Genomic DNA, 27,592 nt, shown 5'->3' with positions numbered 1-27,592 from the left:
TAATTTTAACAATTTATTTGGGGCACTAGACTTCTTGTGCGTAAAAAAATAATATTTTTTATATACATATATCGTTGTTCTTTATTACTAGTTAAGAATTTCGAATTTTCCGATTATAAGATAGTGGCACCGTATGTCCTCGTATCATGTAAATAAAATACGTTTATTACGTATAATATCACAAGCAGCAAATTTTTATCACAAATGAGAATCGTAAATATACATATGTCAATGTAATGCATCAAAGCAACCATATATTTTACCGGATTATTAAATAAAACTAATTATAGATGATTACCGCAGCAGTGTTATGTATTATTATGTGTTACCAGTAAGGCCAGCCCTGATTTATTATACTTAACAACCAGTAACAGTGTTGCTAGTTCGCCCCCATCTAGATGTTAAATAGACGTCGCATGACAAACATGCAATGGCGGGACTGGAACTTATTTTTTCAACAATTTGTAACGCAACCTTCTGTGATGTTTTATACGACAAATCTCCTATAGGTTGTTAAATTTTTAACGTTAAGTTTGTTGATTAGTTAGTAATTATATCGAATATTTTAATTTCTCGATTTGAAACCCAATTTTTATCTAAACATCAATGATATAGTCAGAGATTTAGATAGATTTAAAATTGAAGTTTAATTTTTTAATTCCATATATATAATATTTTGTTTTGTCATCCAGATCCAGTTAATTTGTTTAAACAAAATGAATTACTGGCGTTGAAAAACGATGTAAATGGAAAACATCTTAAGATTGGAACGTATAATGTAAGTTTAAAAAAAAAATCTTGGTAAGAAGTCATTATTTTTCGTTATGGTACAAATATTTGATACTTTTAATTCGCCTTCAGAACTACCCCATGAGTTGGGTGGAAAGATTAGAAAATGGCACCCTGGTTGGTCGAGGTGTTGCGTTCGTATTAGTTGACATTCTTCGGGAGAAATTTAATTTTACTTATGAAGTAGTGACACCGGAAAAAAATTTTTTGTTGGGTGATCGCAGATCAGAGGACTCTTTGTTAGGCCTCGTCAATAGCAGTGTGAGTACCTTAATGCTTTTATATTTTTATATATTATATTATACCACAGAAGTACATGTAACGTTAAACTGAAAAATAAGACAGAAGACCGAGTTTATTGTTATCCACAAATATGTAGTTCTGATGAAAATAATGATAAAATAAAACCATCAAGCCGGATTAATATATTAAGACTTTTTTTCAAATAATTTAGGGTAACGAACTACAATCCGAAAAAAAGCGAAGTCGGAACCCGTATATTTGCCTTACACCTTTATCGGACATTAGTTTACCGAATCCGGTGACTAAGAAAAACATTAGCAACTTTTGCCAAATTCTATTTATTAAGTAAATTAAGCTAAACTATCACACTTCAACACTTTGCTTTTTGTTTAAATTTAACTTGGCACATAAAGAAGACTTTTATATTTATAAAAATTACAAATATACCTTGAAATTTGTACGATATGTTTTTATTATAATTAAATATGAAAGCAGTATTTATATTTTTTGATTGCCTTTCTGACCAAACAGAAATTTTAAACCGCACACGAATGTCCGATGACTTATACGGTGTCTAAAATTTCAAAACATTATTATGTTTTTAATTCTTTTAACTAGAAAATTGATATGGCGGCAGCGTTTTTCCCAATCCTGTTAAAGTACAACGAGATGGTGACGTACTCTGATGATCTGGACGAGGGGGTGTGGATGATGATGTTGAAAAGACCGAAGGAATCAGCGGCGGGCTCTGGACTCCTAGCGCCGTTTGATACTTACGTTTGGTATGTACTGTGTACTATCTACCTACAGAAACAATCACGTATATACCTGTTGTTTTATTTGTGTTATTTTTTTATTTTACTATTAATCTAAGGAACATTTATAATAAAATTAAAATAGCATTTGTTTGAAATACTCAAATAACGTCATGTAGGTACATACATATTAAGTGCTTTAGTAATTCTTATTACATTGGTATATTAGATATAGTTTTAGGCTTTAAAGCTAACGAGGAGTCTTGGTTAGCAGCTGGTAAGAAATAAATTATCTGTGAAAGTACCTTATAATGAAGGTTCAACTTTCATGATCCTTTAAATAAAATATAACCATAAAACTTAACTTCTAGAATTACTATGCACAAAAATTTAATCCTTTATACAGTAGCGGATTTCGGTTTGACGAAGCCCTAAGCCCATGACTGCTTGGCGCCCTTTATCTTTCGTATATATATATATTTTCTATTTACTTTGAATATAATTAAAAACGAAAGATTTGGCGTATTTGAGTCCTCAAAAACTTAGTATTTCTTTAAGTACCCCGTTATGCCCTTTCCTCCTCTATAACGATGAAAATATATTTGTTTCAGAGCAATTTTTAATTCAAGTTTAAATTTTTTGAGTTTTTTATTACATTTTTATAACTATTCAAATTCATTCTGCGACCTTTTGAAACTGATCAATCATGCCGATCGTTGGGGTCTCCACATTACGTAAAATATAAAATTTTTACAAAAAATTGAAAAATGATAAATTTATTTTATTACTCAACTAACACTTGTATAATCATCATGGCGAACTAATGATTTGTTTTATAATATAGAGAAAACAAATATTACAGAATAAATTTTAAATCGAACATAAAAAAATCTAATTTAATATAAAATAATATGCCAGCATTAAAAAAAATTTTTTATTAATCTTTTTGTTAGATAATTCAGATTTTAGTACTTTCCTAATAAATAATTTCAACAAAGATATTCTACCCTTGAAATGGAACTATGTTTAGATTGTAAGAGCGAAAAAAAATAAACTTTACAATTTGCTGTTACCGCTCACAGAAAACCCAATCGATTTTAATTTTGGTCACCTTAAAAATTTTCTCGCCCCTCAAAACTTTCTCCCTAGGCCCGGGCCTCACGGGCCTCAGCCTAAATCCGCTACTGCCTTTATATTGTTGAATGTTTGCTGTAGGTATTTGATTCTCGCTGCGGTTCTAACGTACGGTCCATTCATTACTCTCATAACGTGGATCCGTTCAAAGTTGATTGAAAACGACGAAGGCTACATTTCTCTCTCACCGAGCGCGTGGTTTGTGTATGGAGCGTTCATAAAGCAGGGAACGTCTTTGTCACCGGAGGCTAGTAAGTTGAATTTTTAACAGACAGATCCTTATCTATCATTTACCTTGTATTTTAATTACCAAAAGAATCTGTTGAAGCCTATATTCTATTTTGGGAGAGAGAATCCTGCCACGATGCACACTAGAACAAAATAATCAATTATTTTTTTTACCTTTAGCAAAAATCGCTATTTTGTAATGTTTATTTTTTATGATACAGTTTATAATAGGCCTTGCTTAATTAAAAAACGTCGTAAAACAGTATCAATGGACTAATTATTCCATGGGTTTTATAGAAAACATTCGACCAGACAAACATGACCAACCACCAAACCACTTAAACATGAAAAGTGGTGATGGTTACTGGTTAGTCATGGACACCTGCAAGTATTGCCCTCAAGACTACAGGGATCCGCTTAGAAATTAGGGATTGGGAGGGGAGAAAAAACACTTGCGGATTGCTAGCAATATGCAACTAAAGTGGGGATATAGTTTTTATAGATATTATATTTTTATCAACCTGGCCGACATACCTATGTTCCTTGTTTAATCTATTCCACATTTCTAACTGTTTAAACGATTTCTAATGATATTCTACATCTGTTATATATTGAATTAAATATATTATCGGTTTTATTAATACGGAACCTAATCACAAATTACCTAATATTTTTTATCTGTGGAAATTATTTGAATGTATATAAAAATTTAATATTATAGAGTGCATATTGCACTAGAATATGTTTTAAACCTGCGTTTATAGCGGGAAATGTATGTAATTTTAGCTTTAAACGACGATTGTCAATCACATGGTGATGTTATCGTTAATGGTGTTGTCGTTTATCACTCTCGCGTCACGAACTACAACCGTAACAGCAATTTAGATATTGGGCCGTTACGGTACACGAAAATGATTTTATTGACGCCCAAAGTTATGTAACGTAATTATTCAAAAAAGTGCTTTTCTTTGTTACGTACATTATAGTAAACGACTACTTTTAATGTCTTTTTCTGACTATGATTGCATTACATAACCTAGTCAAATTTTAACGAAGTGAAATTACAAAATACAATGCCTGCTTTATATCCGTTGATTTTGTGTTATTAGGAGGATTTTTTTTATTTATTTTAAAACTGTTACTTTAAAGGTTCACAAATACTCAACGAATCGAATGGTCTGATTATGTCCAATGATAGATATTAAAATTGATACTGTCGGTATTATTTGAGGATACAAACTCGTTCTAAGCTCCACTAATCTAATCCCGATGGGTGGATTTACTTTTACTCTATGTAATCCACTTTCTCTTTATTATTTATATATTATAATTTTATTGTGACATATATTTTAATGGCTTTGCAACTTGACCGTTATGTTTACACTAAGTCTAAATGGACACAGCAGGTACAAAAGGAACATGAGATGATTTTTATTTATAAATATTCACATATAATGCTTTGTATTATTATATACAACTTATGAGTGACGGAAAACGCCTCGGATGTCGGCACTTGTTTAATTGGTATTTCAGATACTACAAGAGTTTCTTTCGCCACCTGGTGGTTGTTTGTGATGCTGCTGTCAGCTTTCTACACAGCCAACCTGACAGCATTTCTTACTTTATCCAAATTCACTCTGGATATAGAGAATCCTATAGATTTATATAAGAAGAACTACAGATGGGTGACCTCAGAAGGCGGAGCCGTGCAATATACTATTAAAAACGTATAATAAAATTATTGTGATGAATTAATTTCTAGTTAAATATGATATTAATTTTGTACGTTCCTTCTTTTAGCCGGAGGAGGATCTGTATTACTTAAATAAAATGATTCTCAATAGGCGAGCTCAGATTCGTTCGGTGAACGATAACAAAGAGTTCCTACCGATGGTGACAGGTGGCGCTGTGTTGGTCAAAGAACAGACGGCTGTCGATGAGCTCATGTACAGCGATTACTTGAACAAGACCAGGAAAGGAGTTCCGGAAACCCAGAGGTGCACGTACGTCATGGCACCGAATCCGTTCATGAAGAAACAAAGAGCCTTCGCCTATCCCAAGAACAGCACGTTGAATAAATTATTTGATACAGTGTAAGTAAAAAATTGTTACTAATGATTCTTATTAACTATAGGAATAAATTAAAATTTTTTTTTACATTACATTACATTTTCTTTGTATCATCATTTTGTTGTAAGGCCTTTTGTGTTCTCAAATGAAAGACAATTAGTAAAAATGTGTTTATTGTCCTGGAGATAGACTGAAGTATTTAATCCAGTCCGGTATAGTGGATCACCTCGAGCGCCGCGACCTCCCCAGCACGAGGATCTGTCCCCTGGATCTCCAGTCCAAGGACAGACAGCTTCGTAACGCTGACCTCATGATGACGTATTTTATAATCATAACGGGACTATCGATTGCTTCTGTGGCTTTTGTTTCAGAGGTGACGAATATATTTTATTCGATAAAACTTTTTTATAACACTGATGGATGTTTGGATCTAGTATTGATCAGTGAAGAAGTATTCATTAAATATACACGTTTTATGGAACTATATTATAAAAAATGCATTCAGTTTTGGTGATTATTTGATAATGAATTATGAATATATATAAAATTATATTTTATTTTGTATGTTTCTTTAGATTTTTAACAAGAATTAAATTTATTGAATAATGTTAGGAAACTATTCGTTTTTTCGTTGATATTTAAAAAAATATAATCACTTTCGATCATTTCAGTTAATCGTAACACGATATTATAAAGGAAAAGATAAAGATGTGACGCAGAAGACGAAAACAGGCAAAGCCTTGAAAATGTTGAAGAAAGACGACGGCGGACCGCCTCCTTACGACTCGCTTTTCGGCAAATCAAGATATAAAATTAACGAAAATTTAGATACAAGAATTATAAACGGTCGAGAATATTATGTTGTGCATAATAAGAATGGCGACACGAGGCTGATACCTGTGAGGTCTCCGTCGGCGTTTCTTTATAGATAAAAAATATATATATATATATTAAATAAAATAATTTAAGAAATAAAATCAGAATGTTGCATCTCATTATTTGTAGGTTATTAAAAATATACTGTTGAGAACACAATATGATCTTAAGCATCTTAAGCAGTGTTGCCGTAAAAACGATTCCAGAAAATGATGGTTTGTAAACACGATCCCCTTTACATTTCTAATTCTAGATGTGTTTATCGCATTTTTTATATTATAAATAACATACACATTATCCTTTATTGACATAAGCTAGATTCAAACATGCGATTTCTGACATATAATATGGCAACACTGTCATCAATATCATTTAAAGCTTAAGGTAGAAATTAATCGAGGAATATTAATCAGGAATTGTGGCGTAGTTATATTTTATTAAATATACAAAAAGTCAGAAAAAATAAAAACAATATTCAAATCGCACGTTTTTATTAACCGTGAAAATACATTTCCACAATTCACTAACATACGAACCAAGATTAACAATTTTCAATATTAGTTTAGATTTCACTATAAATAAGAATTATTTTTTAATAGCAGTAATTATTGGCTGAGATAAAATTAATACCGCGCCCGGACACAAACAAACATGTTTATATATTGAGCACTGAGAATTTAATACTATAATTTTGTTATAACATTAACTTATTTCTTTAATCTAATTAGCTATTAAATTCATATATTTTTTTTTATACTAATGAGTGAAGGCGAAAGTGAAGCCTTTCACAGCCGTAAATGAAAAGTTAATTTGCAAGTTATTTTGCAAGCCTCTTTGTGCTAGCTTCTATTGTAAAATCTTTGAAGTGTCGGTGAAATTTGACTTCAAATACTAGTTAGTGAAGTGAATGAAAAATTCTGTCCTTGTGCGTTCTTTAGCTATGGCGGTCTCGTTATATCGATTCTAATACAGATTTCAATTGCTCCGTTAATTGTAATCAAACATTTCACAATCATTGCATACTTCATCAGTTATATCTAATATATAAAATAGACGTGATTTTTACAAGCCTTATTTATGGACGAAAAGATATTTTTTCACTAAAATTTTAAATAATCTTATCTTTTATTTAAATATATTTAACCGAAGTAGCAAGGGTCGAACGGTTAAAAAAAAAAACAGTTAAAACTAACAGCACATAGATACAGAAGTTAGTAAAATAATATAACATATACATTAAGTTAATTTAGTTAATTTAATTATGCCATTTAAACCTATTTTTAGTTGATTTATATTAACAATGTTTTTAGTAAATAAATAATTAAAAAAAAAAAACATATTTTTAATTTTCACGATCGATGTTTACAAAGACAGTTTGTGTTATTGAACAGCTTCCACTTACTGCGATGTCATTTAAAACCAGCTCGCATACGAAGCTAAGTTTTCGACGATAATTTCTGGACGAACTGCACATAATTTTTGATTCACTATCTACTGTTACCCGTACATCTAAATTCCGCTAAAACCGAACTAAACGAGGATAAATTATCACATTTTTTTTTTTAAGTATATTTTATTTTATAATGTTGTGAATGAAAACAATCAGCGTAAATCGCTTCATGATTTCCGTGGTACTGAAATTCGATAGAAATCTTAAATTGGACTTACATATCATAAGATTCAAACGAGCAGTGACATAATCTGTGCTCAAAAACAGTAAATCGTTGCTAAGCCAGCTCTGACGATAAAAAAAATCTTCTCACGTTTGTATAGTGTACAATAACGGTGGTTGTATATAAAGGCGGTGTAACTCTATACTGACCTGACTTATATATTATTTATTGCTTTGCTATCAAAAGGTAGTTTGTTTTATGATCACACGATTATACTTAAATTATTGTTAACTAAAGTATATGTATTGTAGAAAATACGCTAAAGTTATTGGCGCTAAATGCTATAATTATTAATTATGTTTATGCAGAGAACACGCTGTATAAAAATTACAACTAAAAATTTTAACGAAAGAAACGTCTCTTCCGTTCACGTAAATTTACTACAAGTTTAGACTAAACAAACTATTTGTAGTAATTCAGATACTTTGATAGTACCTATAATTTTCGGATATTTATGAATGAAGACATGTGTAAGGGCACAGTAATTTTACCATAAAGTTACACAGTCAAACTCAATACGGAGCGTTTTAAAGTTTAAATTCTTAAAACTTCGGAAATGTGGTATCAACTATGGCTTATGAATGTATGTACTAAGGATGCTGATCTTCTATGAGAATATTTTTAGTTTATACTAATTTACATGCTAATATATAATTATAACTATGAGGAATCATGTCAACACATAGTTAATTCCTATTAGTTATATCTTCGTATAAAGGTTTGGTGTCCACGAACTTATCTTTTAAGGGAAAATCAATATCAAATACACGATCGTACGTTGTGGACAGTGCCTTGTACGTTGCGACGTCAAAATAGACCACGAATTGCTGTCTTCCTATATATGTTATGTCAATACTGCAATTCTCATTAAGCGCGTACAACCTGTCATATGAAAAAAAATCGATAATTCTATAGATTATCGATTTTCTTCTGTTCCAACGAACGGATTTAATCCAGAAAACCGACACGAGTCGTATTGTTGTTGTACTTTGAGATTATTTTATTATAATTGCGATGATCCGCTCATATAAATATAATATTGTTGCAGTAAATATATTTTTATATTCTGACACTTATTGTAAATTTTCATCGATAAACTTAATACGGAGAGTTTAAAGCTTTTCATTCACATCTACCAGAATAACTTATGTGGAGATCTATGAACGATGAACTGGCAACCCCGCGAGTTCAGTCTATCGGTGTAGATTCGTGTTTAGAGTGATAATTATTTCCATTATTCATATATAATACACGCGACTGTATTTCCATGTTGACGCATTCACATATATTTGGATATTATTTGCTTGGATGATAATTTAACTTACAACATTAATCATTTATTTTATAACTAGCAACCCTGACACGATTGTCTTGAAGACTTAAACGACAGCCGCCGTCCGATTGTCTATCGGATAAGGCGTTTTCAACAATCTCTTTTATATAAACCGCGAAAGCCTACACTAACAACACATCCGCTTGACATTGACATTGACATTGACACGGACATTTCACCGTATCACCAGTCGAACGTCACAAAACAAAGCTATATTTATTTGGCTGTAACAAAATTTATCATTAATTTAATTAATGTAACTGATTAAAAATGAAATTAATTTAATGTCGTGAATTTTTTTTTTTTTATATTTGTTTTGGTCGCGAAAAATTAAGCGGCTGTCCGTCAAGCTGTCAAACGTCCTTCTAGCATCGGGAAAGGCAACAGTGATCTGGAACGTTATAAAATGTAGTTAAATTATGTTATTTGTACGATTTATAACATTTATATATTATTTTTCATATAGATAAGATAATTAATGCCCAAGTTAATTCCTTGTTAACATTGCAATGTTAAAAAATGTATATGTCAGATAAGTATGTAGGCAGTGTCGCGTGTTAAAAGAAAATCAAGGAATAAATGTAATATTAATTGCAACAAAATGTACTTAAAGTATGATGTAATTTTCTTTTAATATTTTTTTTTCTGGATATAGTGAGGTAGCTTCTTTCTCCCAGCTACATCTCAACCTACCCGCATTCCAAAGCGTCAAGATTCCTAGCGGTGGGATTCCCGGAGCTATCGAGGTCAGAGTTCAAAGGCTCTGCTCGCGATCCCATGTTTCTCTGACGACATAAATAGGGGGTGCTCTGTTTCTGAAATTAAATAAAAAATCATAAAAAAACACATACAAATTTATTTATTTTTAATAACTATCGTGTTAAAATGTTAAAAAGATATATTACTTATCGAATATAGTCTATATACTATTTTACAACTATTGAAATATTCAAGATACAATTGAACTCTCTAAATACATTTATAGATCAAACACTTACGGCACTAAGAATATGTTTCGTTTTCTCGGTATAATATTCTTGACCATAATGTCAATCCAGATATAGAAAATGTATATAAAAATCCACTTATATCGGACATATTTTTAAAGGGCAAATGTAAATCGAATCGTTAATATTTTACATACATCCTAACCACGGGTTTACAACGCTAACCTCAATACCTACAGTTCCTAGTTTTTATTCATATACCCAAATGACAGTAAAATGTTGAGATTTACGATTGGAAACCTCAAAACTACCTGTCTTTTAGTTTGACGGAGCAAAGTTCATAGTAAGGATATTACTAGTTTTCAAGCAATATAAACCTTTTTATTATTAATATAATATCACAGACAAAACATACATATATTAATACTCTTTGAATATAAGAGTAATGATAAAATGCAAATTTTACCGGCTTTAGAAATTTAGTCTTAGACAGAAATGATAAGGTTCAAATTTCATTGTGTTCTAAAATCCGATTTTTCAAGTACGTCCCAATCACCTTTTATCGTTGCGATATGATACCTAGATAACTGTTATATTTTAATATCAATAAATAAGTTTTCTTTCAACGATGTACACGTTCTATCGACTTAAATAATGTAATATATATTTAAACACTATGGCCTATTCGCACTGGAATGGTGGAATATATTAAATTTATATGGTAATAACGAATTTAGAATTGGAAGCTTAATGTCAATAGGTCGTTTTTTTTTTTAAATTCCCCATTCTGTTATATTTTAATATGTGCCAGTAATAAATAATTAATGTCATTTAATTTCTACCTTGTATTAGTATGGACAGTGAAAATTAAGATTAAAATGCCATTTCCTGAACGGAAAATGATTCACTTTATTTATTTTTAGGTTTAATACGTAAAAATATTTTTTTTACAAAGTATTTAAAAATTAAAAGGTTTTATTCTGTAATAATTGGTTTTAAGTTTTTGATAAATATAATAATGTTACACAATATACATGTATATTTAATTTTTTTTTTTAAAGGTCAATCAATTTGAATCTGTTTGTCGTATTACTATAAACGAAATATATAATGATCTAATTTTATCAAACAAGAAAAAATAATTTATTTTTTACTTAATACATTTCACTTTTTTAAGTCACTCGGTTTTCCAAGTTAAATAATTTTATTCATAATACTTTTGAACGTTATATTTGTATAAGTTTTTTATCTTTGGCTGAATGTAATGAGTTCTTGGTCACGAACAAGACTTATTGAGACTTTAGATGACAGATGATTATACTAATACTGTGATTAAATAAAGGCCGGTATTAAAATTTTACTATTTTTAATATTATATATTTTTTGTACATTATAAAACAAACACATTTTGTTATAGTGAGGTAATAAAATGGTTACTTATAACATTAATACTATTTAACAATTTTATAAAATACAAAACGATCACATTTCCGTAGTACAAAAATAACAATATCTTTACTAAATTAAACTCCCCTTCACAGACCAACGCCATTAATTTTTTATAAACATATATACAGTATAGTAAAACATTCAAAAAAAGGCCACATTAGATTCGATTTTTTTTTGTTTTGGCAGCCACGTCTGAAGGGTCCAATAGTTTATGATTTCAAGTTAAAATCTTCAAAAAGTCCTTGCCGCGGGTAGTAGGTTTGATGCTCGCGTTCAAACGCATCTCCTTGAAAAATATTACCGTACCCTTATCGTTTCTAAACTGAAAAACTGCAATTAAAAAAAAAAGCGCTAGTCTAAGGCATAAGCTACAAAAAAAAAACTTCACAATTTATGGGATTTAAAAAAAATATCAAAATATATGTTTGATTAGCATATATATATACATATATATATAATGTACTAAGTGTTAGAATTTTTTTATTTCCTTATGGAAGTAACAAATCTGCATCTTTCAGCTGTTAAAGATGACTTCATTACATTGTCTGTATGTTTAAGTTTAAAGTCTTAGTTTTTAAAGACTGAATTTAAAATACTCTTATATATATATAAGATAATTATTCATACGTTTCATTGATATAAGTATTTATATTACATGTCATTAAATAAATCTACACAGTTTCGTAAAAAAAAAATATACAGAACATAATTAGTTACGGTCGTGTTTATCGCATTCCTGTAGTGACGCCATTTTTTATAAATGGCTCAGTGTTTTCATGAGATTATTTTGTAGTACTCAATACAGACAGTTTCTAGTATTCTATTAAACTTACGTGAAACTATCTGTTTTTTCAAGGTGAAGTACAACTTATTGTACATATATATAAATGTTAGTGTTATTTTTGCATTTTTTATACAAAGTGTTTTTACGTTAAGTGGTTAAAATAGAAAAGATTTTGCATTAACAGAGATTAGTGAACAATGAGTTAGTTTGTATTTCATTCAGTATTTTCCTCACCTAGGTCTCGTTGTATCTACATCTGGACCCCATTGATTCTAAAAATTCAATTAATTCATTAGTTTTATACACGTCCTTGATAAAAGAGAAATCCCGTTAGACATAAAATACAGTTAGGATATACGAATTATATCTCTTTTAAAACAAAATCTTTTAATTGTTTATAAGTATATGTTTGTAAAAGATAATATGTTGTGGTAGGTTTAAAAGGAATGTAAAGATATTTATGTCGTACATTCCATGAAGATTCTCAATAGCAAAAATGTTACCCTCACTTGATGCTATAGCAATAAGCAGTTATAGCCGAAGAAGCCGAAGATATACGAACATAACCGAAAAAAGACGAAGATATACGAACATAACCGAAAAAAGCCGAAGATATACGAACATAACCGAAAAAAGCCGAAGGCGTACGAAGATCACCGAATGAAATCTCATTAATAAATTGATTCATAAAATAAATATTTTCTAGTTTTCTTATTACAAACTAACCACTTTGTATTTTTTTTTTGTTACTAATTGCATTATCTTAGATCCTTCGGCTTTTACTGCATAAATAAAGGATTTTTCTTTTTAGATTTTACAGTTGATATTTATACATATATATATATATATATGTTTTCAATATTAAATATAATTGCTTTATAGCAAACGTCGAAGCTAAGCATCTTAGGTCTATAGCCCCCTTAGTTCTCTTTATCACTTTGCCTATGTGTGTATGTCCTTATATATACATGGTTGTCTCTACGAGTTCCTGAAGTAGTTGTGCATGTATGTGTCCGTACAATTCATTTCGAGCATAATGTCTATATGATAACGTTTTATTTATAATATATATGTGTGTTTGTTTGTATGTTTGTTCCACATACCTCCTGATGTGGTCCACAGCAAGTAGCGTTGTGACAGAGGTCGTTGGGGGGGCAATGTAAGGCACACGGGGCCTCCGCTGAAGCCCCGCTAGTGATCTGACATACGAAAATAAAGTTAATACAATACGTGCAAATAATTTGACGTGGCATTTTTCTCTTGTGGGACATTAGGTTAGGTTCGTGTTTATAAAATGGCATAGCCGTTCGTAAACGGACATACTATACAAGTTGCCTGCGACATATATAACGTCACTTACGATAGATAAGGAAATAGGTAAGAAATCCCTAATTCATGTAGAAAAGGTACATACGGAGCTAGATGCAAGTTATGGTTGTACGTACGACGCCACCGGACGCATAGCAACTGGTGTGAATTATTAAATAATATAATCAATTATCTCGACCCTTAAGATATCCTTTGATATAACTGTTTCTGTGTATTCATATAATCGATGTAAACGTTCCTTGGATTTTCGTGTCGATTCCTTTATGAAGGAGCCATTTTTTGTATGATATTATTATTCCATACAACACTACCTCGTTCCCATCCAGCGGCAGTTCCACAAACTCCGGCTGTATGGTGGTCGAGTGTATGCCCTCGTTGTGGAAGAACTCCTTAACTTTCTCAGCTATTTTCATGTACTCCGACAGGTTCCTACACCTGTAACGACATCACACTCTTAATTGAGGAACATATCATAAAAGTTTTTTAATATAAAAAGGGGCTGAAACAATTAACTGACAGCGCCGTAACGCGTCTTCACGCAAAATCCAACCATTATAACGTGATCTCTCTTGAACAACAATTTTTCGGTATAAATTATGTTTTCTAGTTTTTCCGATATGTTAGCTATATTATTGTTAAATTTTATCAAAATCCTTAAACTAGTTTTGGTGTGTGTACAAACTTTCGACTTGCTAGGTATAAAAATGATGTTTAAATTAACTCTAAATGAAATTAGATCATTCGTTTCAGTTTCGCTTGTGCTGGTCCAGAACTATCAACAGAAAGGTTGATAAAGAGAATTAGTTAACTGCTCCTTGTATTATATTCGTTTGTTTAACGTGATAATAGTTTCGAGTGATAACTATCATATGGAAGAGCCGAGATAAGGGCATTTCTGCTGTCGCCTGTTCCGTCGCTGTGACGTTCTATACAACTTTTTATCAATAATAATAATTATAACCAAATTACTTTACACATTTAATTCCTGTTTTGACCTTCATGTAAGACTCTTCATACTTATAATATATATAAATATTTTATTTATGATATTTCGTCGAACAATTCCATTGACAAATTAAATTTTCATTCTTCGATGACGACATTCACAATGGGATCGGTTCGTATTGTTCAAAATTGCCATTGAATAGAAGTATTTTATATTCGTTATGAAGAGGCTTCCTCATCATATCGAGCTGTACACGCTAATAGCGAACGGCAGATACGTTTCGTTGTATTTATAGTACGAAATATTTGAGCTCATGTGTGAATGCTGCATGAGAAACAGATATTCAATGATATTAATTTAATCCCGTAATTAAATGTATGACATGTGAATCGATAATCGATAATCGAATCGAATCGTTTGGATTGATATTCATTGAATCGATAACGGTTTCCCCTAGTGACATTCCTTATCTTTTGGCACAATCAGTGCCACTCGAAATGGAATAATGAAAAATCATTAAATGTAAACAAAGAAATTTATACAAATACATTTAAAAATATATGATATTCTTAATTTAGAACAAAACAAAATATACATATGTATTACGCAGACGAATAAATATATCTTTTTGTGATTTTTTTTTTGGGCCAAATTTTTGGGTGTGCGCCAAACTGCAAACGCAGTGTACAACATCGGATGAGAACATTTTGAGATGAGGACGCTAAAACGCTTACGTTGAAAAATACAACGTTGCTAAAGAAACAATCCAAATATAATATATATCTAATTAATATTTTAACGAGAACCATAGTATTAATTTAATTTTTTTAATATAAATATTTTAGATAACTGTTTTTAATGCAATAATGTTTTGGAAAAACATCAAAACGAGTGCAAATACTCAACTCCAAAATATTGAAGATAATTTTTAAATTATTTACATCAAATTTTTGCGTTAATTATTAAAAAAAAATGTTTATATAAAAATAAAAATTATATCTCTTAAAAATAAAATTATATCTCTTTAAAGAAATAAATTTGTATTTATGTTTAAATATAAAAATAAACGTGTACATCATACATGTACATAATTATATTATTGTTTCAATGTCTGTCTGTCTGTTTGTTTCGGTTACAACCTGGCACGGCTGGACCGTTTTCGACGGGACTTTCGCTGGCAGATAGCTGATGAAGTGTGTAACAAATTAGGCTACATTTATTTTATATAAAATGAATAATATAAAAAAAAAACCGTATGGACTATGCCGAGAGCACAGCTGATCGTAAGATAAATCGTATTTTTTTTACAATTAATGTGTTTTAAACTAAACAAATTCTGTCACTAGTGGTACGTGTAGTTATAACAATCATATGATGAGATAAAGTATATTAACATGACTGATATAAGCAAAACAAATGTTTGTCAGTTTGTACGTCTTCCACGTGTTTTAAAAGCAGAACAATTTTCTACTACTGATGAAAAAAAATCCTTCAGTACTTTTCTTTTCCAGCTATACTGGCTTCTACCTTCCGCTTTTGCTATACACACGCACACACACACACACATATATATATATATATATATATATATATATATATACATATTTCACTCTTTACCAAATATGAAAAGGTCAAATTATTATCTGTACAGCGTGGTGTTTATGAGAAACATTAAAAAAAATATATACTAAAATACGCAAAAAGCAGCCTCATAATACAACTATATATCATATGATTTAAGTTTTTCACATCTCCATTTGAAACTTCCATTACAACGCTAAGAGAAAACGGTAAGTACTGTAACGTCATAATATAATAGACTATTGTTCAACCCAAGCCTCTGTTATTCTAACAACAGAAACTGATCTCTACACGTATATAATAAGACCTAATTTAGATTAACGCTGTCAAGTTATCATGAAACTGAAGTTACAAGCGAGCGTGAAATAAACAAAGCGTACTAAAATCGACTAATATATTACTAATTTATAATATTATTATTTGAGCTAATATCAGCTATATGTCTATAGGAATAAAGACCTGTATTCTATAAACTATTCTTGTATATTTTTCAATGATTTATAGTACATAGTAATGTGGCATTTATTTGTGTTAATAAGGTATCTTACCGTATGTGAGCGCTGGCTATAATTCTATCTCCAGCTAACTGCCAGACGTGAAACTCGTGCACCGCCAGCACACCGTCCACCTTCTCCAGGAGACGTCTTTGGATGGCATCCACCTGATAATGGGAACATTCCAGATATAATAGATATATGGTAGACTAGGGAATTTTCTGTTACTATAGCACCTTAATAGAAAAATTCTATGGACATTTATTTCGAAAATTATATTCCGTGCTAAATAACGCAATTATAATATATATAACGTATCATCTGTCTGTTAGGTCAGTTTAGACAGTATTATATAATTCTATAAATTACTAGCAAAAAAAAATTTGCAACAATGTCAGAGGAAAATTTTTATTATATCCTCATATACGAAAATATTCCTTAATTTAATATACTTTGCATAACAATGGAAGGATAAAGCGAATGCGGAAAAAATCCTATCAATACAGAGGTCGCGAACGGCGGAACGGATTTGGGGAAGTGACACCGGCATTCATAATTACTGCGCAGTATAACGTTAGTGTGTCAAACCCTCGACGAATGTGTGTCCCGTACTTAAAAACATTATCTAGTACAAACAAGATACGAGAGCAAACACTGCGTTTCGGCGTGTTTAATTCATTGCTGTTTTATTGGATCACGGAAAGTTTTACAGCTGCAGACAACCGAAATATTATTAACTATTGCTCGTAATTAAAGATAAAAACTATTATTTTTTTTTAATTTTTGGGACATCTTGAAAAAATTACTGCCAAATAAACTCAGAGGGTAAACTCCAAATATTTTTGGTCTTAGGACTGAATCAAAGTCTCTGCCTGCTGTAAACCAGTCAGAGCATCTGATCTTCTGGCCGGTTCCGTCTCACACGAGCGCACTTCGTGAAATTTAATACACCCGTACTGAGATGTGAGAGAGGTTCCTACTTTCTACTTCGAAATTCACACTATCACTATATTCGCATGTCAACAAGCCTGTGACTACCCGCCAAAAGCTATCACGACCGCTTTATCATTTACATTACTAAAAGATATTACTGACTTTATTTACAGATAAGGCTGTAGTCATATAAAAAGTGACATTGCAAATAGCTAGTGTAACCATGATTTGAGACATGCTAGGATGAAATATGGGTATAAAGCATACATTCCTTCGTCTAATAGAATAACTATTAGTTCCTACAAGTACTTCTACGATTCCAAATGAAGTTGTGACTCTAAATTCTATGTACATATAATTCTTGCCTCACCTGTATATGTGTCGGCACTGTCTGCAGCAGTATGAGAGCTGATTCCCTCAACAGCGGCCAGACTGATGCCAGTATCAGAATAACCAGCACTATACTGAGTGCCGGGTCGATGTAGTACTTGTATCGCCACTCAGTCAGCCACACCACGAGCGCTGAGCTGACGACTATTAAGGAACCTACAGGGAAACATTACTACTGTTAAATAAAAAAGGTACGCATGAGAGGATAAAGGGATCTTTACGTTGATATATCAGTTTGAAAACATATATATATATATAACATAATATAGAATTTGAGTGTCCATTTATAATATTAAAATAACAACCTTTGACTAATGCATACCAATCTATCTATACCAAATAAAAAAATATACTGTCTGTCTGTTTGTTCCGAATAATGTATAAAACGACTTGACCGATTTTGTGGAAACTTACTATAAGCATGTAATATACAGGTTATCTATTTTTAACTATATAAATAATAATAATAAAAAAAATGTATTCTACTAAAACGAATGTGTAGCCACAATCAGTGATAAATATAAAATGTGTGAATGACATTTTCACAAATTTTATTAATTTAATTAATGTCGAAGTAAGTTGTGTAATATATTATGCTGGGATTGGGCAAGAGAATTATTATATAAAATCAGAAGTATTTATATGATTTAAAACATAATATTCAAACAAACTTAATATTCTATCATAATGAAATTTATTTATAAACAAATGGATAATAATAAAAAAATTAAGACTGTGGAGGTTGAAACTAAAGAGGTTTAACATTAAAAAAAATCTTATTGACAAATTGTATATATATATATATATGTGTGTGTGTAATCTATAAAATATAGAGATTTATTGTCATTACATCATGAAGTATTTATTGAAAGTTACTTTTATAAAGTTATGGTTGTCGGTAAACATCTTATAACACAATGACTGTTAATGATAACTCATTGGTGATATAAACGTTTCAATTTTACTGTAAGTCTTACTCGTAACTCATGTTTTCATTTAGGAATATTTTACAATCAATTGACATATTAGATATTTATGTTTCATAAGATTCATTGATATGCTTAGCACAAGTTTGAATACTACATACGAAACGTTTCACGTTTTCCATTTAATAATTTTGAGAAATATTATAGTGTGAAGATTCATTACTGAAAAACTATTAACTCTACGTCTGCGACGATGCAATCTTTGTTAACACTTATTTATTTATTTCGAATAATATAAACAAAAATAATCGTATACCGTAAACTCAGAGTGAGAATTATTGATATAATTTACAATTTTTTTTCAATTGTAGCAGAATTAATTACGTTGACAAATTTAAATCAGTAAATTACGAATATAAGCAAAAAAATGTAATAGACCTTTGAAAAAAAAAAACAGTATAAGCGAGCTGTTGATGTAAAACTCGAAAAAAAAATAACCAATATATATATATATGTACATCAGTTGTATTATTAATATATAAAAAAAATAGTATTATTGTTTGCTACATAATCGTTTTCTACAACTACAAAAATGATTTGTAACAAGACAAGCTATACCACATACAAAAATATCATAAACGTAAGGTGACTATTCATAAAAAATATATTACCAGCCACGCTAAAGTTATGGAATCTCAAAATATCTAATCGGAAACCTTAGATATTAATCAATGCGTATTGTGTACATACATTCGGGTCTCTCGCAACTTTGAAATCGATTAATGGTAATTTTATCTGATAACGCTGTTGATATAAGTCTGATTATGATTTAGATCAAGGTTGGTATTCGCATGCTTTTACAGTAATAATGTCAATGTCGCAGGCGAAGTCGGATGGCGAGGTTGTAGTTGCTTTATCAACAGCTTTTATGTTGTGTGTGAGAATTGTATTGAATAACTTTATTCGTATTTGACTCATTTTAACTTTAGAGACAGTTACCCCCACAGCTGTGTTATTGTAACATATATTTAAAAGAAAGTTGTCATAGTTACACTATTTATAATATAAGAACGGCTAGTAGGGATATACTTGAAAATTGGCGCGGTGATTGCTTAGAAGCAGGAAACGGACATAGGATTTTTATTTCCGTTCGATCGAAAAAGAAAAAAATACTTAATAAATTTAAATATCTGGCTATTTACGGTCTCTAGGGCGGATTAGATTTGGCCCGGTCTAGCTATATATATTTTACTAATTCGGAAATTAACGAACGAAGTCGCGGGCAGAAACTAGTATAACATATAAATAACTTACCCAACGCATCAGACAGCACGTGCAGGAAGACACCCTTCATGTTCAGATTGCCAGGGTCTGAGTGTGTCTTGGGTGTTTGGTCGTTTGGTATCTTGACCACTTTCGGTGGTACCATCTCGTCTGTCTCCTCAGTGTCGGTGGTAGCATGCCCCAGTGCCATATCCACGTTGCTGTTCACCAGCTCCGACAGGTGGCGGACGTTGGATGGAGGTGGCACCACCCCGTGGCTATGACCATGGCTACTACCGTGCTCTACGGTAAAGTAATGGTATATATAAATTTCGTTGTACATCATCTAACAATATATTATATCTAATTATTTGAAACTAAATAATGATGGAAGCAGCTTTTGTTTTCAGGCTCCTGAAGCTCGTCCACGTCAAGTACTCGTAAATCGTGTGGATTAAGCTTAAAATATTTACAAATCAAAGTTAAAATCTTATTTCAATTAATGTAATCACAACATAATATTGTTGTAGTTTTTAATTCAATACATATATAAATATATAATTCCCGACCAACAAAAATATCTGCCCGGAATTGGTTTTAAAAAAGCTATGCAGCTAAAGCAGATGACCTTGACATTCTAAAACATGGACACACGAGCAGAAAGGACACTTCGTCAAATAATCCCTTGAAGTTAAGTAATTAATAAAATTTTAACTGCTATCTTGTATTGTATAATCAATAGCTCATTAAAATTACAGCGAGAAACATAACTATAATTAATGCTAACAAAACGGTGAAACTGATAACCAATGAGCCGCCGTAAATCACTCGGAGCTAATGTTACAATGGACCATTCTATTGGATTTCGGAAACACGTTTCGGTTTCTTAGAACAGGTGACTGATAACCCTGGTTGAAAACATGAAAATAACGTACCATACATTGTATAGGCATCACTTTGATTATAATATTATAAATAAGAAAGTTTTTTTTTTTCAATTATATTATGTTTGTTGCTCTCCAGAGAAAAAAAATACTAAACGGATTTTGATTAAACTTTAAAGTAATATAGCTTGATCATTAGAATGGGACATGGGTGGTTCGTTTATCCAGGAGTTCCGTGTAATTTTTGAAGAATGACGGTATAACATTTGTATTTTGTATGAAGTCATCTGATAAAAATTATATGAGCCACTGAGTATTGGTTACCATACATATATTGTTTTAACACAGTCTGTACATTTTTAATTAAGAAATTCTCGAAGGTCAAGTCGCTGATGAATACTGGTATAGAACAGTTCTTCGAGATTCTAGCATAGCTGAAGAAATTGTTTATAAACTTGGCACATACATTGAACTGGACTTTTATAGAATTATACAGTACTTTTATGAGATTCTAGCAATAATCAATCAACATTCTATTTTAGGAAACAGCAAAAAACAATATTCATAGTACAAGAAAAATACGTTGAAAGAACGTGATTGGAAATATAATTCCAATTACGTTCCATCACATCTAGGTTAATAACTAAGCCGGAACACGGGTGACGTCATCAGGTTTTAACTGCATCCTCGAGTGAAATGACGTCATTGTAAATGCGTCATCGATGACGTGCACTTGGGGTTTTGGGGGCAATCAATGAATCATTAGGAATTGCAAAACAATAAGTATAACCACGTGTTACTCATAGGCTATCCGCAGTAAGGTGGACTTTCGTGTGGATTTAAGGAACATTTATTTTAAGCATTTTTGAAATGGTATAAAGATTGTTGCACACAAAACGTGCAAGATTACTTCAAGCTATGTTTTTTTATGCTTCTAGTTGTGGCCGTGTCATAAATTTTGTGTAATCTTAAGTTGTATAAAAAAAAAAACAGAAATTCAATATCTTCGTACTTTAAGGGGTAAAGGGAAGTGTTGGTACCTAAAACTTTTGTCAGCGGCTGCAGTTTTATCTACACACCGATATCTTTAATATTTAAATTATACCGAAAATAATATATTTGCTCACAATATATCAGCCAATGAAACCGCATCTATTATAAAATTGGTTTATTTAGCCGCAAAAGCGATATCAAATAACTACCAATTACAATAGTGATGTTCTCATTTTTTTTTTAATTAAATATGCTTAAAATTAAAATTGTCTACGACCCAGTAGGTCAAACATGTTTTGTGCATTCAATTCATTGAACTAGTTCTTTGTCAAATTGATAATTTTTCTATGAACTTAAAGTATGTATGTATATCTTTTTAATTACACCGACAACAAAACCACTTAGTATTTAAATGTTTGAGACAAACACTTATTTTTTTATTAAATTAACCAAGATGTACACGATGTCTCAGGTTCCTAATAAAAATGTGTTAATTAAAAACTATGTCATTGATTGATATACTCTATAGACAGTGTATAACTTACGATTTGAAATTTAAATATATATACATATAATTTTGATCCTTTTGTCTTTTAACATAACACCTATAATTGCTTCAAACGATTGTTTCGCAACAATTATTATTAATTTTATTAGAAACATTTAAAGCAGCGATAATACCGCTAAATCAAAATCAAATTGTATCACTAACCCATATATTGTATTAGTATTACGATAATTGTTAGTTAATAAGCCAATTAAAGTATTACGAAACACAAAACGATAAATAAATAACGACAGACGAACGACAGGAACGAGTCACGGCATCCGAACTTAAGGCTTCGAGTTTAAAAAGTTTTAATATTGAACGTTCGACCTTCAAGTTTAATGGAGGTCAATGAACCCACTTCTGTAAATCTCCCATCGTACGCATTTTAAATGACAATCCTTAAGAAATAATATATTTTGTAATGTAACAGTTGCTTCAGGCGAATTCGTTACCACTCGCATGTAATATCAATATATATGTATTATTTTATATATTATAATATTTTGTTTTTATATTTGAGCCATATTAAAGATTCATAAAAATCCACACATTTATATAATACATCTAAAGCTTACTTACTGGATAGTAATATAATCAAATATTGATAGAACTCACCGTGGAACAGAAACAGTCCAATGATATTGAGAACAAGTCCTAAAGTGCCGACGGCTACAAGCAGCTGAGCGTTATGTATCATCTCAGCTCGGATGAATCTCTGCACAGCCTCCACTGTGATGCTGAAGCACAGCGCTACCAGGAACACAGCATTCACAAGAGCCCCCAAAACTTCCGCACGCGCCCAACCAAAGGTATTCTTCGACCATTTCTTTGGTGACATCTAATATTACAAGAAAACAGGCTTTTGTGAACTAAATATAAATCTTATTTTTAAACGATTACCGAAAAAGTATTTAGATCCTAATAACTGATTTATACGAATTTGTTATTAATTTAAAAAAAAATATAAGGCGTAATAAAATCAAGCTTCTTTATAAATTATATCAAGTATCATGAATACCTAGAATGGCAACACTGACGAAGCAGACTCGGACTTGAATAACACTCTAATAGGTTTAAAGATTAACTTAAGACAGTAATTTGATAGCAACACTTTGAGCCGTACTTATAAAGATTTTCACAAACTTAAGACAACTCAGCAATCAAGCTTTGTTGTCCAAGATTAAAAAATAATCTAGATACAGATGTACGGAAATAAATAAATTCTAATAAAGATTTAAATCTTCGCCATATATATATATATTAGATTTAATATTGTTTCGTATTAAACAAATGTATGAGATCAATAAAGATTTTAATAAAACGAATTTCAATGTCCGTCATGAATAATGATTATTTCAAAGAATTTCGTTATTGCGCAATCCAAACGTGTACAGGCGGCGGTCGGTTGTGAATATCACTGGAGTCTGAGAAGACATTCGCTAAGGTCATTGGCATAACGTTGAAAAGTTGTAAACAGCAATCGTACGAGTCCTAGCTATACTATCACTTGAGAAGATTTGTGAATGAAAGATTGGTAATTATCTGTCTGGTTCGACGTGTACATTAGTGTTGCAAAAATAAGCTAAAACTTTCGCGACGCTTAATAAAATAAGTACTCGTATGACACATAAGAAAAATAAATGGTATTGAATTGAATTGTTTAAAGATAATTCAAATAATATTATTGAAGTCAAATTAATAAGCAAGCATTATGTAGAAACCTCAACACAGTTGTTCCCGAAGGTGAATCAGGTTGTAATGACGTATATTTTGATATAAAAAGCTTTTAACATTCATACCATAAAATTTATTTATCTATTTGATTAAAAAGAAATTTATTTACACTTACATTTTCTAACTATTTGAAAAGAATTTCCCTATTTACTTCATTTCACGTCATATATATTTTTTAAAATACTTGAAGATTTGTTAAGTAGTATATAATTATAATACAATAATAATTGTGGTGTTAATATTCAGTTTAAAGGAAACTTAAATTAGACAAAAGTCTGTGTTTACGTGTCAAAGTGTTCTGGATCAAGAATACTCCACTATCCATTAATTTTAAAGTATGTGAATAGAAACAATTTGTATTAATAATATAAATTCATAAAAAAAAAAAAAATTTTTAACACGAATGTAAAAAAGGCCATAAAATTGACATTTTATGGGCCTTATAGGCCATTAATGTATACAATGTAGATAAAAAAAAAAGAAAAAAATTCGTATGTACATTTTTTTTTAATTTCTGAACGATTACACTATCATTGTAATTTTTATTTTTTAATTTTTTTTTTTAAATCTTCCTCCCTAGATGTTTAATATTAAACATTAAACCATCTACATAGAATTCAGTAATTTTTTAAACAAAAGTAAGTAACGCTTTGATCCTACGACAACAGCTTTATCTATGTACTATTATAGAGACTGATCTCATACAAGGATAAAATATAGTAATATTTTGTTAACAATATTTACGAAATAGGAATCTTTAATAGAGTAACTTAATGTACTATATAATTAACAATAATGAGTTCCTATAAATAACAGTATCACAATCATAATTATTACTTTGTCTTATTACAAGCTGACAAGCAAATATTCTGCTTGACATATACAAAGTGACATTAAAAAAATTAACTTGATGTTTTATAAGTAATATTTTTAATATAAATAGTTTTATATTAAGGAGAAATAGGTTGATGTGGTGGGGAGGGATGAGACGAGATGAAAAGTAGTTAACAAAAGATATATGGAATTAATGTATAGATTATGTAGAAAAAAATTCAAGTCTGAATGTATTGCGTAAGACAGTATGCGTATGAGAAGGCCGTCAATTCAAATATGCTGGCTGATAGAATTTTGGACAAATACATACTGAGCTGAACACAAGTAACTAGGAAATGGTTAGGGTATATTGATGTATTACAAAGAGCTTTGAAGACTAACAATCTCACTCTATCCTATAATATACTATTCATATAACCATTTGTGTATAAATAAATACAATAAAATGCAAAACCGATATTAATATAGCATAATGAGATCTAAGATTTTCGCGAGTATTCATTTAAATGAAACTAGTGTTATTCGGATTTACTACACGGATTTTATTATTTAAAAACTACATAATCCCGACGTTTCGGTTACTTTGCAGCAACCGTGATCACGGGCAGACGAGGTGTGAATGTCATTCATTCACACGACATTCACACCTCGTCTGCCCGTGATCACGGTTGCTGCAAAGTAACCGAAACGTCGGGATTATGTAGTTTTTAAATAATAAAATCCGCGTAGCAAATCCGAATAACACTAGTTTCATTAATATAGCATATTATAAATATTATAATTATCACTGACATGAAAATGTTTTGAATTAATAAAAATATCACTCACCTTAACAGATAAAAATGCAATAACAAGAGCTGCGACATCACTCAACATGTGGAAGGAATCAGCGACCAATGCCATAGAGTTCGTAACATAACCGACTATGAGCTCCACAAAGAAAAATGTCCCTGTTAACCATAGCATGGACAGTAAACGACACTTCTTACCCGAAAACTTCCCCATTGTAGATCTAAAAGAAAAAACTATATTAGTTAACAAATTCTATAAACTTTTTATTATATACAGTAAATATATATAAATTGTGTAAAAGTGATTCACATATACACTATACTACTATTTGACAGTATTTTGCCATCAATTTGGTTATAAAAATTTGTTAGTGAGAACTGCAAAATTAAAATACATATTAAGCATTATGATTTTGGAAGATAACTATAAGGTAACTAAATTAATGATTACTTAATACACACCACATTCAACAATTTAATTTAAAAAAAAAAACAAGACAATATTTAAAAATAATTAGTATCAAACAGACAATATCTTAACCAGCTTGAAAATAGAAATTATTTAGTGACACAGTAAGGTTTTAAATAACATCCATCAAAACATTTAGTTATTGATATATAGATTCATTAAAAAAAATGTTCTACAATAATAAGATAATTTCCAAAATGTACATGTTCAAAACAAAGAGAGTGCACAGAGACTTGTATGTAATGTTATATTTTATTTTAGTTTATGTAAACTCCAAGATATCTGTAAACTAAATTTGTATGTAATAAAATAAAATGCATCATGCTTCTACAAATATAGCACAGACATGCATCACACATATTATAAATAAGTGCAATGTAACATATAAATCTTTACTTTACACCAGATATGACTTAAAGTGAAATTATTTCGTAAACTCATTGAAGATACAAGAATAAAATGAATGAGTCACAGTTTACTCACCTAAATTATGAACAATAGCCGAATAAGTTGGTATCAGTAACTTGGATCCATTAGCTGTCCTTTTGTCAATGGATCACAAATTGTGCCCATCCATTAACCAATTTCGATACTAGCTGAGACTCACACTATAGATTAAACAAAATATTTCAAGGAAAATGTAGAACACTTCCGTTAGCATAAAAGGTAAACATCTATGACTCGTATGGAATTCGAAAACAAATCCCTTCTAGTTTGCTTCAATGAATTTGCCGTAAAACAATTCGACACGGGTCTCACTAGCAAATTAGGTACTTATTGGTTTACAAATAATTTTTTTTAATACTATTATATCAGAACAATATCATTTTTGATTATTTATTAAGTTATAGATACACTTTATGTATTGGTTATTTAATAAATTAACTATCACTGAGAAAATAATGGAACTGACTGTACTCTAGACTCTAGTCTGCTGTTATCTGTCAAAACTCAAAATGTGCAAGATTGGTGATATCGTCGCACAAGCAAAATGAGATCCATTTATTGAAAGTTGGTAATTCAACAGATCTTTATAAAATTATTAATTTATCAGTTTATATATTTTTAAAACTAAGAATTAGATTTATTAACGATATTTGCTTACTTGTATTTTTTACAACTTTTTCTAATTTTATCTCTATCTTTTTCTATATATGTATAAAGTTTTTTACATAATTTTACTTTATTCTTATT

The 27,592-nt window shown here is 30.5% G+C and overlaps 2 protein-coding genes across 9 annotated transcripts; one reads left to right on the top strand and one right to left on the bottom strand.

Annotated features, from left to right (window-relative positions):
* Positions 1 to 368: 368 nt before the first annotated feature.
* Positions 369 to 7,169, top strand: LOC116766146 (glutamate receptor ionotropic, delta-2). Of its 2 annotated transcripts, XM_032655850.2 has the most exons (9): positions 369 to 509; positions 693 to 778; positions 862 to 1,050; positions 1,651 to 1,814; positions 3,003 to 3,172; positions 4,683 to 4,876; positions 4,950 to 5,242; positions 5,409 to 5,592; positions 5,891 to 7,169. In XM_032655850.2, exons 1-9 carry the CDS (start codon positions 431 to 433, stop codon positions 6,149 to 6,151), a joined length of 1,620 nt encoding a protein of 539 aa, XP_032511741.2. In that variant the 5' UTR covers positions 369 to 430; the 3' UTR covers positions 6,152 to 7,169. The 2 variants fall into 2 exon arrangements, with proteins under 2 accessions (XP_032511741.2, XP_061379000.1); XM_061523016.1 differs by lacking the exon at positions 5,891 to 7,169 and having other exon boundaries at positions 5,428 to 5,571.
* On the bottom strand, positions 6,570 to 27,347 carry LOC116766144 (uncharacterized). 7 transcript variants are annotated; one of them, XR_004353233.2, is made up of 11 exons: positions 26,882 to 27,346; positions 25,967 to 26,150; positions 23,186 to 23,408; positions 20,195 to 20,446; positions 17,935 to 18,110; positions 16,686 to 16,798; positions 13,922 to 14,045; positions 13,385 to 13,480; positions 12,516 to 12,553; positions 9,795 to 9,916; positions 6,570 to 9,492 (listed from the first exon to the last, which is right to left on the bottom strand). XR_004353233.2 is itself a non-coding variant. In XM_032655843.2 (10 exons), the coding sequence occupies exons 2-10, from the start codon at positions 26,141 to 26,143 to the stop codon at positions 9,447 to 9,449; spliced, it is 1,329 nt and encodes a 442-aa protein (XP_032511734.2). In that variant the 5' UTR covers positions 26,144 to 26,150; positions 26,882 to 27,347; the 3' UTR covers positions 6,570 to 9,446. The 7 variants fall into 7 exon arrangements, 6 of the variants coding, with proteins under 6 accessions (XP_032511734.2, XP_032511735.2, XP_032511737.2 ...); XM_032655843.2 differs by lacking the exon at positions 12,516 to 12,553 and having other exon boundaries at positions 26,882 to 27,347; XM_032655844.2 differs by lacking the exons at positions 12,516 to 12,553; positions 26,882 to 27,346 and adding an exon at positions 26,392 to 26,477.
* Between the last annotated feature and the right edge of the window lie 245 nt (positions 27,348 to 27,592).

Source organism: Danaus plexippus, chromosome 15, assembly GCF_018135715.1.
Source record: "Danaus plexippus chromosome 15, MEX_DaPlex, whole genome shotgun sequence".
Lineage (NCBI taxonomy): Eukaryota > Metazoa > Arthropoda > Insecta > Lepidoptera > Nymphalidae > Danaus > Danaus plexippus.
The sequence above is the reverse complement of the archived record's forward strand: the minus strand, read 5'-3'. Positions and strand labels throughout refer to the sequence as shown.

What these genes read in the sequence shown, in the direction of transcription:
- LOC116766144 (XM_032655843.2), bottom strand. Translation starts at nt 26,143, where the DNA reads ATGGGGAAGTTTTCGGGTAAGAAGTGTCGTTTACTGTCCATGCTATGG. An exon ending in TTGCATTTTTATCTGTTAAG is followed by an intron (nt 23,409 to 25,966) that starts GTGAGTGATATT and finishes TTGTAATATTAG; the next exon opens with ATGTCACCAAAGAAATGGTC. An exon ending in GCTGTGGACCACATCAGGAG is followed by an intron (nt 9,917 to 13,384) that starts GTATGTGGAACA and finishes ATTTAATTTCAG; the next exon opens with AAACAGAGCACCCCCTATTT.
- LOC116766146 (XM_032655850.2), top strand. Translation starts at nt 431, where the DNA reads ATGGCGGGACTGGAACTTATTTTTTCAACAATTTGTAACGCAACCTTC. An exon ending in ATACGACAAATCTCCTATAG is followed by an intron (nt 510 to 692) that starts GTTGTTAAATTT and finishes TTTGTCATCCAG; the next exon opens with ATCCAGTTAATTTGTTTAAA. An exon ending in TTAAGATTGGAACGTATAAT is followed by an intron (nt 779 to 861) that starts GTAAGTTTAAAA and finishes ATTCGCCTTCAG; the next exon opens with AACTACCCCATGAGTTGGGT.